General features: G+C 33.3%; 1 protein-coding gene across 2 annotated transcripts in view; it reads left to right on the top strand.

Moving 5' to 3' along the window:
• Scgdelta (sarcoglycan delta) overlaps positions 1 to 7,494 on the top strand; it is a 589,315-nt gene extending 581,821 nt beyond the window's left edge. For both annotated transcript variants that reach the window (XM_081752054.1, XM_081752055.1), the window contains one exon: positions 1,305 to 7,494. In XM_081752054.1, the coding sequence (XP_081608180.1) occupies positions 1,305 to 1,490 (186 nt within the window). In that variant the 3' untranslated portion in view covers positions 1,491 to 7,494. The remainder of the gene's footprint in view (positions 1 to 1,304) is intronic.
• Positions 7,495 to 16,042: the final 8,548 nt, after the last annotated feature.

Raw genomic sequence — 16,042 nt, 5'->3', positions numbered from 1 at the left:
TGAGTTCAAGAACACAACCACATTTTTCACTCAATAATTTCCCCCAACATCAATAAGATACATACATTATCTTTTTATATTGTGTGTTTTCTAATCAATTTTCCACACTTTAGTACAGAAACGAAGAGTCTCTCTCTATTCTTTGAGAAATTACGAATGTTTAAAGATAACGCTGGAACTTCCAGAGGTGGCCATATTGATGACGTCATAACTCCGAAACTAGTCATCGGATTTTTGGGAACTTTGAGAGATGAAGATAGATCAATGAACAACCACACAAAGTTTCAGCTTTATATAAATTACTTCAAAGTTTTGTCAAAATTTGAGCTAATTTGACTGGACTATTCTAGAGACGCTGAGTCGATTGCAAAAAATCGCTTCTCCCTAAGTATTACCGTTTTCGCTCTATGAAAATCGAAACCAGAAGCTCTAGTAAATTTGAACCACTTTCAGTTTGGATAGAGTGTTGCAGATAGTTATATGCTGTCTTCAGACGCTGGTCGTTTGCAAAATAATAACAAAAGTAACCCTTCTCGTTATCTATTACCGTTTTTGTTCTATGGTGATCAACATTGACACCGGAAATGGTTAATTTGAATCTCTTTCCATTTGAATAGAGGGTTAACATAAGAGATGGAATGTATTCTTGGGACGCTGAATTGGATCCAAACCACCGTTTCTCGATATCTACCATTTTTGTTCTGATACCTGATAGAAGGACGGACGGTTCCATGACTTCCGACACTTATGCACAGCATAGTTTGGAAGTTTGTAATGATTAAGAAATTACCAAATGGAAATAAAAACACTCAGATTAGTCTTTTGTGTTCTTTGCTTTCTTAAAACCAGAATTTCCACATTCATCATTCCCTTCAACCTGCTGAATTGTCGTAATAAATGTTTATTTAAAATGTTTAATATAAAAAAGTAAGATAACGAAAGGATATAAATTTAGAGTGAATGAAACGTGACACAGCAATGCTAATTGCATTACATTAGCATACGTTATTATCGATTAGACGTCTTTGTTTCTGCTTCGATAACCCGTTAATATACTATTTTTGTCTCCCCCTTCTTTTCAGAGCTATAAAATAGTATTCTTCACGAACAGTTAAAAGCTATTTCGGATTCCTGTACCTAGTTATTATTGAGATACTTTGCAATTGTGCTTGCGAATTAAAAACTCGCTTAAGAGCTATTTTTTTAGAAGTTGATTACATACTATGTACGTAAATACTACTACTAATAATAACTGTATTCTTCATGCTGTAATAAATAAATGTAATTTGTTTTCTGTATTGCAGGTTAGACTTGACTCTTCTAATATAATACTGCCCAGTTTGAAAACTGCTTCCACTACTCTTAGGCCTGATGCCAGTACGCGGTCCAGTCGCCACGAAATCTATCAACTGTGTGTGTGCAGTAATGGTAAACTCTTCTTGGCACCGCCAGATGGCCTGTGTGCTGCAGATAGTGACGTCTGTCGGTGAAAGTGGAAACTATTTGGAACTTTTATTATGGTATTCTTTGAAATCGTGCGTGAAAAAGATAAACCACAAAAATAAAACGAAGGAATGTCAGAGCCACTTATACCTCATCTTTCTGTACAGGTGTTTCTACGAAATGACAAATATGTCAGAAAGTAAGCACCATTAATGAGCACAGTTAAAGACGTTGAAGATGTATGATTGTGTTAATGTTAAGACTAAGTATTGACATCACATTGGATTCTCTCACAGCATCTACAAGAAATTTAAAATATTTTGTTTGGGAAGGAAGGATGATAAAGATTACCAAAAAGCAAGGAAAGTTTACTGAGTTTATAAACAAAGAAATAATAAGTATTTCAAGTAGTGATTTATAAAAATAAATATACATCAATATTTGCGGAAATATTAAACAGAACTGTTAAGAATTACTAGCATACAATGTCCGATTTAAATATCTATATTAAAACTGTTTCGTATATCAACATTCGGTAAATCGCAGTATAGCAAATGTGTGTGAATGCATACTTGACGTGTCATTGTGTGTATCGAATATATATATTACGTATTGTTGTTACATTTGTTAAAAAAGATACCGCTATTACAAAAAAATATTAGAAGACATAATTTTTATTAACTGCAAGTTAAAGAACAAATAGGTGCTTTTCAGCTGTGGTTTAAAGCGTGTGTGCCTGTTGTGTCTATACATATATGAGTATGAAGTATATAATAAATATAGAAAAGTTATAAAATCCTTCTAAAAGAATGAACAATTTGATTTTCAAGATACTGATGAACATAATAAAATAGTAATGAAGTAGATAAAAAAAACTGTGCTGTTATTCTGTCAAATGTAGCTCCTTTTCTAAAGTCCAACAAAAATATTTACTTGTAAATGTAATAAGTGAAACATAAATTAAATAATGGTGCTGTCTGATAAATATTTATGTTTTTATAGGATCAATTGCTTGATTTAAGTTTAACATGACTTTTCAGCATCGAGAATATTGAGATGTTGATATTCATCTTAAGGTAGGATTCCAACTACATCAATCCAGTCTTACTGGAATCGAACTTGGGTCTTCTGTAATAATGGAGAATAAACCTACTCCTTAATAATAAGGGAGTTCCTTTCCTTTTAAAAGAATTGATACGATTTTTCTTAAAATATAATTTGCCCTCAAACTATTCAATAATTGTTTAAATATACTTAATAAAAAAAGTTACTCTTTTGTTTGGAATAGATTCAATCAAATTGTCATTAACCATGAATACTGATTTACAGCTGTTTCTGGTGTTTAAGTCAGTATTTTTTAAAAATAAAACGAATAATAGTAAGGATCTTAAACGGCCTTGTAGTGGGATTCCAGAGATACTGACAAAGATATCTGTAGAAATAATTAAAATGGTTTATTTATTAAAGTCATAACGTTGTTGGAACATTAAATCAAAATTGATATTAGATAAATCTTAACCTATAATTTCCCTATTCCGGCTTTCAAGAAAAAACAAACGCAGCTGTGAAATAAAGTAAGTTGTACTGCACGATATTTTCTCGATAGCAATTCAGTCAATGATATCATGAGTATGGTTTTAAGATAAATACAATAAAAATTTTAAATGTTGATTATCGATTTTTGGGAAAAGTTTTAGTTGCCTATATATGTTTAATCAAGCATTAACAGTTTTTAAAGTCTTACGAAATTGAATTAGTCTAAAATAACAATTGCAATTTTATATCCCTACACGTTCCTTACTATTATGAACGAAACGCGTTTTCTTATTGTTACAGAAAAGAGAAAAAGAATGACCCAAAAGTTGCAAATTGACTGAACTTAATCTCATATTTTAATTTCTTCTTTATTTGTTTTTCTTTTTTCAAACTACACCAAAATCTAGTTTAACTGAATTTGATGGGACCGATGGTGCTTTTGAAAAACGAAAATTCGGTTAAACCGGAAGAAAGGCTTTTTATATATAAAATATTGTATACTTGATATATTTTCTGCTTAAAAAATACGCTATGTGTAACATATGATGCCTTCAAAACTGAACATCACAACTGAGCATTGCTAAACTAAAGTGAAAACAATGAAATTTAATTTTGTTTGTGAAAAAATATATTTTCTTTTGGCTTTTCTTTGGTAAACTCTTTGCTTTTAGCGATTCGGTTAAACCAGAAAGTCAGTTGATCAGGATTCGGTTAAACAGGACTGTAGTATATATACTACACACTGGCTTAAAACATAAAATAATCTGCTTGTGATTGACGGGAAATAATGACTGTTTTGAAGATAATTACAGTAATAGGTTAACATTATAGTGTGCTATATATGACATGCCATACAGAATACTAATAATTCTTTAATAAATAGTAGCGGAAGTATGTCTTATAAAACAAGCAATCCGAAATTGTAATTAAAGAATTTAAATCCTTAACTTGAGTTTAAGAATCAGTTTACAACAAAGATGTGTACTGATATCTTTATTACGTGTAACTTTCTAGTTGAAAAACACTAAATATTAACAAACGTTAACTAAAGCAAAGAAACATATTGTAAGAGTTCTTTTTATCAATACGTGTATAAACAATGAAATTATATTTTCGTATGTTTTTGGAATAAATCATAAAACCCTTATACAGCGAGGTAATAAATTACAAAAACTATCAGCATTTAAAATATATTTAAAATCGTCTTCTTGATTAATTTTAGAAATTTTTTGTTGCCTTTTAGCTGCTAAAATCATTGTTATAATCACGTTATATATTTTAAGTGTACTTAATTATGATAATGAAATTATTTTCACAACAAAAACAAATACATCTAGAATATTATCACATTTGCATAATTTGTTGGAAAGTAACGAGTAAAATTAAGGAAGATATCAGAGAAAAAGTCTTTTTCAAACTCTTAACTTTAGAGTTTATTTAATTATGTGCATATGTTAATTATATATCGTATTCATAATATGTAATATATGTCACATATCCTGTATAAAATACCTATTGTAATGCAATGCAACAAGCTGTATAACGATATTATTTCTAACAAATGGTTAACATATTTTAATTCAAGAGGGCATGGTTAAAACTTAGCATCACAATCGGTAGTCTACGGCCTTAAAACCTAGTTCGTCTTTTTTTCTTTCTTTTTTTTACAGGGTGCATTATTTTTTAACTAACCAGGCGAATGACAGGATGGTAACCTAAAAGATAAAACACAGGGCTTTTTTCATTTCATTTGTTATTCCTGTCTTATTATTGTTGATTATTTATAACTACAGTAAATTGATTGCAAATGTCATGTTTGACAGATTTTAATAAACAATAATTCTGGAAAGATTAGGGTGAAAAATCTTCTTGATATTTTGCCACTGAATTAAAAATATGTATAATGTAAATCCAATACTTCATTATATAAAATTTAACTAAGATGTAATTATAGCGAAAATAAAATAAAAAGTTGTTCATTTTCCTAAAAGAAACTTGAAACAATTGTATGTATATGTATGTAATATATGTGAAAATAAGTAGATGTATGCCATTTTAACGTATATTGCTTAATAATTGTTAAGAGCTTTCTTCATCCTTATTATTCAGTAAAAGTTAACTTAACTACGTTTAATTGCATGCCTTTTTGTTCATTTTCTTCGTTCTTGAGATATATCAATAAACCGTCATGTTGTGTTTTATATACCAATTCTTCTCAAATAATCACATAGTGGAATAGTGTCAGAGTTAAATATAAATTTTTAATATGGTTATAATGCAAATATTATATTATTCTATATTACATTTCTATTGTCGGGTAGGCTATAGAGATTAAGCCAGCATGCATATTTGTAAAATGACTAAAATCAATGAAAAAAATAACGTGCTTTTTTTTATAGAATATAGGATTTATTTATGACTCGAAAACTTCTAGCATGTCAAAGGCAATTTCTACACTCTTACATAAAAAATGATCGAAATTTGTAAGTTTGATATTTTAGAAGAAATTAACAAAAACTGCCAGTATTATTGACAATATCATTATTAAATACGAATTTACATTTTAGGGGTATTAGAACTTTCAAGATAGCCAAGAGATTTATTTTTACATTACAATCTTTCGTATACATATTTTTTTGTAAGAAGATTCATCATACGAAGAAATATTATCCTATGTACATTATGTGTAAAGGAATATCAAAGTTAATTTAAAACTTTATTTTTAAAACTAAATCAAATAAAACTTGTAGTTTAACGTTCCACGATTATGCACTGAGACTAAGAGAGACAGAACTTTATGTATGAACTTAGCTCTTCTTGAAGGTATTTAGAACAAAAAATTAAAGTAATTAAATGGAAAAACAAACGAGCATATTATAGGGTGTGGGATTTAAAGTTACTCCTTTTAAAAGTACTATAACACATTATTATACACAATAAAAATACAAAAGAACGTGAATATACGCGCCAATCTTGGATTCAAGAATCAGACCTCATGGCTCAAACGTCTACAATGTATTTGGAAATGACAACCAAAGAATTGCTGCTATCACCCAGGCACACTTGCCATGACTCGATGTAGAGTGTCATAGGTGACATTCGCAAATTCCTGACTAATTTCATTTCTAAAGCTGTTAATGTCAAAAAGGGTGAGAGTGAAAATTTGAGCTTACAAAGACTGCATAAAAAAACTGTCCACAAATTGAAGAGTTGGGAATGCCAGCGTACCATCAACGCGTTCACTCCAAGGCTATTATCATATCTCGATATTTCAGGTGATCGGCTAGCGTTTTTTTACGAGTACGGGATTTATACTATACGGATCCAGTCTCTCGCCGCTGGAATATGCACTAACTGATCATTTTTCTTGAACCTGCAGCCCCACGTCGCCGATCATCACTAAATGTTCGACGAAGCTCTTGCTGCACTTACAATCAACGTGCATTGCACGAACTGTTTCACACAAAATGTACACTGCTGTACGGCACGGATTCAATGTTTGATTTTTGACAAAATCAAACAAAGCCGGATATAGCTATCAGTAACCCTTTTTAGAACCTACCGAAGCAGCTTTATTAGCTGAAAACGGTAAAGGGAAATGGATATCATATTTCTATGGATATCATATTTCAATAGGCTATTTTGCGTGTGCCAATTTGTATAATTATTTTTTTCTGAAATAAAATTTAGTACGTTGATACACAACAAAACTGAAAACTTATATATCCGAAGTAGTTTAATTGTACAAAATAATGAAATTCCAATATATAATTTATTTTATGATTATATAATTTAAATGAATTTAAGGTTCCTTATATATATTAGGTAACGTAACTTCAAATCTATAATTTGCTTTTCCATCAGTTTTTTAGGTATCGTAAAATATTAGAACTTTTAGTCATTAGTAAACCTCTGAAATATATAAAATATTAATAACAAGTAGAAGCAGAATTTAAGCTTATTTTATGCTGAACATTTCAACTAAATATCCACTAAAATTAAAGCCAGAGGGCTTGTTCCAGTTTCCAGAAAGCAAGTGAGTTTTTAAGTTAGCCATATCTTTTTATTTGCTATATATTTCTATAGAAGATAGATAATTTTATATTGCTTTGCTACAATATTGTGATAACTATTTTTTTAAAGTAGGATGATAAATGTATTTGTTCAAGGAAAATGGTATGTAATTTAAATAGTAACCTGATATTGATATTGGAAAATATTGAAATGTAACGTCAAATATTAATACCATTTGAGAGAAAATAATTGAATAAAATTTTATTACTTCAGTATGAATGATAATTTGTAATGTGTAGAACTTTGAAAGTTCAGTAATATTCAAATAATTAAATACTGACTTTAGAAAATGGGCTATATTTGATGGTAACTAATTTCTTACGGTAGTATAAGAGTACACTCTTTGTACTAGGCTTTCTCAGATGTATTAGGCCTATAAAAATGTGAAGAAAAGAAGTTTTATTGGTAAAAAACGGGAGCAATAAAAACAACGTTTCTGTAGCCTGCCTTGTTATAAATAATTTATTTGTTGTCGTTTATTTTAATATACTTCCTCCCTTTGTCAATATTCTTCAAAATTAACAGAAAATGTAAGAAATGTAATACAAGTGAAAATGTTATAGGAAATAAGTTGATATTATGAACCAACGGTCATTAAAGTATGCAAAAGACTCATAATATATTGTAATTCAGTACCAAGTTCTTCCATCCTTTTTAAGTAATTTTACCTTTCTCGTAAAAAAAAAAAATATCGGCTCCCTATATTTCAATGTAAGCCTGGGCAGATGCATACAAGTACCAGGGTATTTTATGACAGGGGAACAATAAAGTGATTTTAGAAACAAATTCAAATAAAACCAACGTGGTCCTGCAATCCAGCTTTATTGGAGACTAGATAGTGTGGTTGGAAACTGCCTATACCATGAAGGATGATTTTGCATGATGGTCTGTTCATCCACCAACTACATCGAATTTAAGATCCGATCGTGGTACGAAGCTCACGTTAATAGTAGGCTTCATCCTTTGAAATTTCGTCTGGCTGTTAAAATTAATGAACATTCAGTCGAAAAATATATGCCTCTTAGAGAGTTTATAAGTAAGAATTGAGGATGGATACTTAATATGTTACCAAAAAAGAGCGTTTAAAAATATCTCACTAAGAAGGCTAAGGTAAGTAACACAGATACTTCGTACACCAATGAACAAAACCAGAGAACAATCAAGAGATGATATGGATTTTTTATATAATGCAGAGGTTTAAATTAATACTATAGTGTTAATATGAATACTCTAGTTGTGGCAGTTAAGATATGTTGTAATGTTATCAATTTAAGTTCAGCAGTTGTAGTTGTTTCTTTGCATTACTGTTTAATAATACTTGCGTAGGTTTTAAGTGAGTCTTTTGTTTGTTCTTGATGATAAGGATAGAGATGTCCTAGGTATACTGCTGTTCAAGAGTTAGATGAAGAGCATGTTAGTTCTTTCGATAGGACAGTTCACATATTATTAGGGGAAGATAATATCTTAGGAGTGGGATTTTTCTTTCGTACAATATCTTATACATCTTTGAAAAGTATAATTTACTAGTAATAAGTTGTAAATGAACTGGAAGGACAGTTGCGTGATATATGTCAGGAACGTTAACATACATAAGAAACAAACTGAAAATTGCACTATGGGCGACTTCTACGAAAAACTAGAACTTTTCTAACTTGTTTTAAAAACACAATATGAAGAGATTATAACGGGAAAGCAGAAAATGTTCTGCCCTATGAGTGTTAAAGAAGGTCTGTGTGAGTAGTGAGGAGTTCAGTGCTTTTTACAAAACTACACACACACACACACACGCACACACACACACACACACACACAAACACACACACACACATATATATATATATATATATGCATACTTATACGTCAACTGTTAGAAAAGAAAAATAAATTATAATACTTTTGGTAAGTAACTAGACACTCACTACTTTTCATGACTGGACATGTAGAGTGATAATTTATAACTGCAGTCTGATGAATGAGAACCTTATGCTTGCGAAAATACTGAAATATTTTTGGTAGAAAAGCACAATCTAAAAGCCGTAATTGGAAGAAGAAAATTTAAGAATCCGAATGTTTAGAAAGAATATGAAATTAACAGTGATAATGAATTTGAAAAACTGGAAGATAAAGATTATAGCAAAAATCAAGACAAAATGATAATGAAGCATCGATGTTAATGAAGCATAGAGAACATCTCCGATATAGTGGAAAAGCAATGGTGAAAAGTACAAATGTTGGGGTTCAGAGATATCAACAGAGTTTGATTAGAAATGTAAAATGTAAATGAACAACGGAAATATACTAGTTTAAAATAGTCTCAGAACCGATCATGGCAAACATAAAGATACCAGAATGCTGAATACCAAAATACTTGTACTTTTAAGGACAACGATAAAGAATTCATGATAAATGAGAAAAGAAGGAAAGTAAAATAGTTCCTTGTCAAACGTAGAAAGTAGGCTCCCATGATCTCCTTGATAGTGCGATTGCAAAAGTGGTCTCATTTTCTTTGTTTGGCTTTGAAGAAATATAATTTTGATGTTGGTGCTCTCAGAAATGACGTGTTTGAGAGTTACGCGCGGAAAAAGAAATATTTGCTAACACAAACATTTTGAGGTAGATTTGGTCGAAATTTACCTATTGCAACGGGCCAGCGGTGCAAGTTCCGGATAATTTCAACATATTTTCACCGATCACATCCGAGTAGATACCGAGAAATAAAGTACCCTGTACAAACCGAGCCGAACCTATCCTTGACCAGACATGGTCACCAAATATAACGTTTTCATTTCCAAAACGATCGGATATTTCCGCAACAAATTCAGCTCATATCCCGCTAGTAGTTGCCAAGAAAAAATAATTACCACATACGAGTCTACTCAATCGTGTTTCTGAATTAGCGGTTGCCAGATATAAGGACTTTTATTCCCTAGACGATGAGGCAATTGTCAACAAGATTTCGTTCAGATCTAGCGTGTAGTTATCAAGAAATAAAGTACCCTATACTTCCTTGGATGAGTTACCTCACCAAATATAGCGATTCTTATTCCGTACACAATGCGCTACCCGACCACCAGTGCTTTAGTTCAAATCCAGCTAGTAGTTACCGAGAAACAAGGTATCACATTTAAGTCCAAGAAAGCCTTTCCCGGAGCGAACTCGGCCACCAAATATGGCAATATTCATTCCATTGACGACATACTATTCGCCCACCAAATTTTGTTAAGATCCGACCAGTAGTTATTGAGAAATAAAGTACCACATTCTAATCTACCCGATTCTGTCCCTGGAGGAAATGTCATCAAACATAGTAAATTGTATTCTTTAGACGATGTGCAACTTGCAAACACAGCTTGTTTGAGGTTCGGACGATAGTTACCAAGAAATAAAGTACAATATACAAGTTGAACTGGGGCTGTCTCCTGCCGAGCTCAGCCACTAAGTACAATAATCTATATTCTTCTAATGATGAGCTACTTGCCATCCAAATTTGGTTCAGATCCAATTGATAGATACCGAGAAATGAAATACTACATAGAAATCGAGTAAAGGTCTTTCTGGCTAAGTTTATCCATCAAATGTTGTGATATTTATTCACTAGGTTATGCGCTACTTGCCTACCAAGTTTTGTACACACACAGACAGTAGTTATAGAGAAAAATTTATCCTATACAGATCGAGCCGAGTATGTCCTTCAATGAGCTCTGAAACGAAATATAGTGATCTTTATTCTCTAGATCAGGCATATCAAATTGTCTCAAGTGGGTCAAACAATGATTAGTGCATGTAACATTCAAAAACATATTTAAGAATTTAGTAAAAACATAAAATTTTAATTAATGCTGTAGTTCTTTAAAAAGTAGAAAGACCACAAGGATATCCAGGTTAGTAGATGGATAGCTATTGTTTCTTTCATAATACCGCACAACTTTTAAGAGCAGTGGGCTTTTGATGTCAGGAGACATGCTGCTTGCATTAGGAGCAGACTTCACATGAATGACTGACAGTTTGGATTTCGTTGAGGACTTGTTAATTTCCATAAGTGAGAAACTTTATTTACACTGATACATACTATTGAACACCGGAATCATGTACGATGTAAAGGGTCTTTCCTAGTAAGATAATGAAATCGGCCCTTGATCCAAATTGGGTTTGTATTGACACAAAAGGTTACCCTTGACCTAAAATTACCTCAAAAATTTTTTTGACCGCCTACCCCTCCCCTTACCGAAGTATCGCATCATACATGCTCACAATTGAATATTTTTTAAATTTTGGTGGGGATGGTCCAAAAATTTTGAACGTTTCACAGGTTGTAGATACTACTTAGATGTAAATGTGTATTTTTATCAAAACCATCAATGCGTATTTTCTCTATTTTTTGCGCGTTGAAAATTTCAAAAAATTGTAGAATTTTTGGGGGGGAGGACACGTTCCTGACTTTTTGATTAAAAAAATTGTTACAACCTTAGGTACAACATATTTTTTTTCGGAGTCTGAAAGTGATGGCAATACTGTCAAAAAGAAATAAAACTGTAAACAAATACAGTCGGTTCCTCGTATCTATCAATGCTCTCTCTACCGCGAGCTGTGTGTAACTTTGTTGTGCAAGAGTCGGTTAAGTTGAAGCACTGTTGGGGACATATATTTGGTGTTACTGTTTCGAAATAGACACAATCGAAGCAGCCGAAAAACGCCGAAGCGGAAGGGACGCAAAAGAAAGGAAAATTGTGAACTTTGGCAAAGAATTATTTGAAGGGGGCTCTCACCTAGAGGGCCATAAAATGGTGGAAAAACTGTGCGAAAAATACACATTTGCATCTACATAGTATCTATAATCTGCGAAACTTTCAACATTTTTGGACCACCCCACCAAAATTTAAAAATATTCAATTGTGAGCATGTATGATACGATAATTCGGTAAGGAGGGGGATAGGAGGTCAAAATGTTTTTTGAGGTAGTTTTAGGTCAAGAGTAGCCTTTTTGGCCAATAGCGACCCAATTTAGATCAAGGGCCGATTTCACTATCTTACCAGAAAAGACCCTTTGATCTTTTCTGTGACCGCGGCGGGTAATCGTCTTATTTGTAAAATTTAGGAACATCCACTTAACTGAATTCTTGGTTTTGAACTGTAGTACCATATTGAGTTCCTATTAATTCCTTTATTAAATGAATGGCATCTTCTCAACATCTGTTGATAAAAGTAAAGAAAATATGGAGAGTTTTTTACTCGACAGATAGATCCACTCGACAGATAGACGACATAGTAGATCCACTCTTAGAATTCAGTCTTTAACTTTAAAAAATTCTAGGCAAACGTTTGGTATAAAACACACTCCCTTTAATTTGTTTTGTACTTTACACGTGATGATAAGTGTGTCAAATCTTCACTTCTAACTTTTCTTCTAGAGTAGAAACTCGCGTTTGAATGTTTTTACCTGATTATTTATGTTTAATATAATAATATCTTTTATTTTGCCTTTGAAAATATATTTTATTTATTTTCTCCGGTTGAGCCGATTGACGCAGAAGACGAGTCATGGTCCGATGTAAACAGAGAGTTTGGCACATCTGTTCTAAATTATAGGCTACAAGCCAACAAAATTTATTACAGATTCGGCCAACCGTTACCGAGAAATAAAGTATTACTTACAAGCCGAGCCGAAAATATCCCCTTCTAGCTTCGAGCACCAAATATTCCGATCTTGATTTCCTAAAGAGTGGGATAAATGCCCTCCAAATTTGGCCCTGATCCGGTAAATAGTTACCGGGATATTAAGTGCCACATACAAGTCGAGTTGGACCTGTCTCTAGATCAGCTCAGTAACTAGACATAGTGATCTCTTTTCCACAGAGTACAGGTAGTTGTCAACAAAATTTCTTTCAGATCCGGCTTGTAGTTAGTGACAAAAGAAATATCATATACAAACCAAGTTGAGTCCGTCTGTCGCCGAATTCGCTGGCCAACTATAGTGATCTATGGGTTAGACGATGGGTTATTGGCAATGTTGCCAAATCTCCATCCTTAGACGATGGGTTATTGCAAACCAAAGTTCGTTCATATCCGGCCAGTTGTAGCTGGGAAATAAAGTTTCATATACAAATTGAGTATAATTCGTTCTTGGCCAAGTCCAGCCACTAAACATGATGATCTCCATTAATCAGACGATGGACTACTTGCCCAAAAAATTTAGTTGAGATCCGGCCAATTGTAAACAATAAATAAAGTACCACGAAGAAGTGGAGACAATCGAGCAGAGCCGAGTCCCTAGACGAAAAGAAAAATAGCTACTTTTAAAGTCTAGATGATGGATTATTTACTCATCGAATTTCGTTCAGATCCGGCCAGTAGTAACAAAGAAATCAATACCAAATACAAGTTGAGACGAGGCGACTCGAGCATGTCCCTAGCAAACTCGGTTATCAAAAATAACAATCTTTCTTTCCTAGAAGATGGGCTACTTGTCAACCATTTTTCAATCAGATTCGGCCAATAGTTACCGAGAAATAAAATACATCATAGAAGTCGCACTGAGCCTGTTCCTCACCAATCTTGGTACCGAGGGATGGAGATTCTTGTTACCTAGATGAGGGGCTACTTGCAAACTAGTTTCCTTCATATTCGGTCAATAGTTGATGAAAATAAAGCAGTATATACTAGTCGAAATGAGCCCCTTGTTGAGCTCAGCCAACAAGTCTGGACAATACGCTAATTGACTACCGAATCTACTTCCTACCGAGTTCGGACACACAATATACCAACACAATGAGTTACTGGAAAACAAATTTCGTTTAGATCCGTTAAGTGGTAATTGAAAACTACAGCCAATTTAGTTTAGATTTGGCCAATAGCTACAGGAAAATGAAATACTACATAAAGCCAAGCTTACTCTTTCCCTAGTAGAGCTTGATCACCAAATATAGCCATCTACAAATATATTTCATTAATTGGTAAGCTACTTGAAAACAAAATATCTTTAAAAACTGGCCAGCAATTAGTAGGAAATGAAGTATCATACACAAAAAGAAACGAACGGTCATGGTGGCTCATTGGTTACTCAGAAATAAAGAGCCGATCTTCTTTTTGGACATGCTCCGCCATCAAATATAGTTGTCTTTATTCTCTAGACGATGAGCTTCCTACCTAGCAAATTAGGTTCAGATCCAACAGTAGTTACTGAGAAATAATTTATTACGTACAAGATGATTCGATATTTCTCTTGGTCTAGCTTGACCATCAATTATAGCCATCTTCATTCTGTAAGCGATCGGCTACTTGTCCACCAAATTTGGTTGACTTTCGTGAATAGTTATTGAAAAATAAAGCATCATATGTAGGAAGAGCCGAGTCTATTCATTATCAAGATTGGTGACCAAATATACCGATTTGCATTCCTTAACGTTGGGGTCGTTGTCCATTAAATTTTAATGAGTTTCAGTCAGCAATCACCGTTAAATAAATGAACACAATAAGACGATCCGCATCGACCCGACTCTGTTCCTGACTGAACTTAGTCACTAATATAACGATCTATACTCTATGGACGATGGGCTATATTTTAACGCAATTTCATTCAAAACTAGCCAATTTTGCCAGAGAAATAAAGTACAGCATACAAGGCAAGCGGAGCTTGTTCATGGCCGAGCTTAGTCAACAAATACAGAGATCTTTATTTCCTAAGCGAATGTATACTTACCCAAAATTGGTTCAGAATTGAAAAAATAAATTTGGTTTAGATCTCGCAAGTAGTTAGCTTACTCATATACATTCGAGTCGATACTGTCCCTGGATTAGCTCGGTCATTAAATCTAGAGATCTCTATTCCTTAGGTAATGGGCTGCTTGCCAATAATATTTCGTTCAAATTGACAGTGATTATCGAAAAATAAAGTTCTATAAAAAGTCGTGCGTAGCCTCCCCTTGAAGGAGCCCATAACAAAATTTAGCGATTTTTATTGTTTGGTCGATGGGCTACCCATTCACCAGATTTGGTTTAGATCTGACTAATTGTTACCAAGAAATAAAGTTCCATATTCAAATCAAATCAAGATTTTTCTTGGGCAACCTCGGCCACCAAATATGTATATTTTAATTCACAGACGATGGATTACTTGTAACCAAATTTCGTTTAAATCCGGGCAATAGTTGCCAAGAAATAAAAAAAAATACATATTGATACTGACAAAGAAGGGTTTTGTAGTGTCACACTCCGATTTGCTTGAAACTCCTAGAGTGAATAAAGGAATCAAAAGTAGGGCATACGTGTATTTTTATATCGGCTAAAGTGGCGCATGACAGGGGTAAACACCCCTTGACGTGCGAACATAGGGCAATATCACATTTGAACAAAGTCATAACTAGTAATACACAATGAGAATTTGCTTGAAACTACTTCAGTGAATAAAGGAATCAAAAGTAGGACATATGTATTTTATTATATCGGACAACGTGGGGGTTGAAGGGGGTAAACACCCCCTAAATTACTAACATAGGGCAATATGACACATTTTATCAAGGTCAAAAACTAGAAAGGAACAATGGGAATTTTGTTGAAACTACTGCAGTGAATAAAAGAATCAAAAGTAGGACATACGTGTTTTTTATATCGGCGAACGTGGGAGATAAAGGCGGTAAACACTCCCTAAACTGCGAACATACGCAACACTACACCTGTTAAGAAGACCATAACTAGTTACGCCGTTAGAGATACACATTGGCTAATATGGAAAATAGCTATAAGTTTGGTTACTTTACGTGAAACAATATCGAGCGCCCGCTTGAATACTCACAACCTTGTGTCTGAGGCCGTAAATGAAGCGTAGATCTACGTCATGCACAGGTAAATGTGCACCGACGGCTGATTGAAAGTTCTGAAGCACGGCAAGCGACACCTCACGCAATGGTCTTTGCGTGTTTCACCAGAAGAGACTTGCTTTTACAAACGGTAGGAATGTTTTCGGGACGTTATTTTCTTGTAGTGTCGCATAACG

Source organism: Thermobia domestica, chromosome 3 (genome assembly GCF_964235325.1).
Source record: "Thermobia domestica chromosome 3, izTheDome1.hap1.1, whole genome shotgun sequence".
Taxonomy (NCBI): domain Eukaryota; kingdom Metazoa; phylum Arthropoda; class Insecta; order Zygentoma; family Lepismatidae; genus Thermobia; species Thermobia domestica.
Note: the sequence above shows the minus strand (reverse complement) of the source record. Positions and strands in the feature narration are given on the sequence as shown.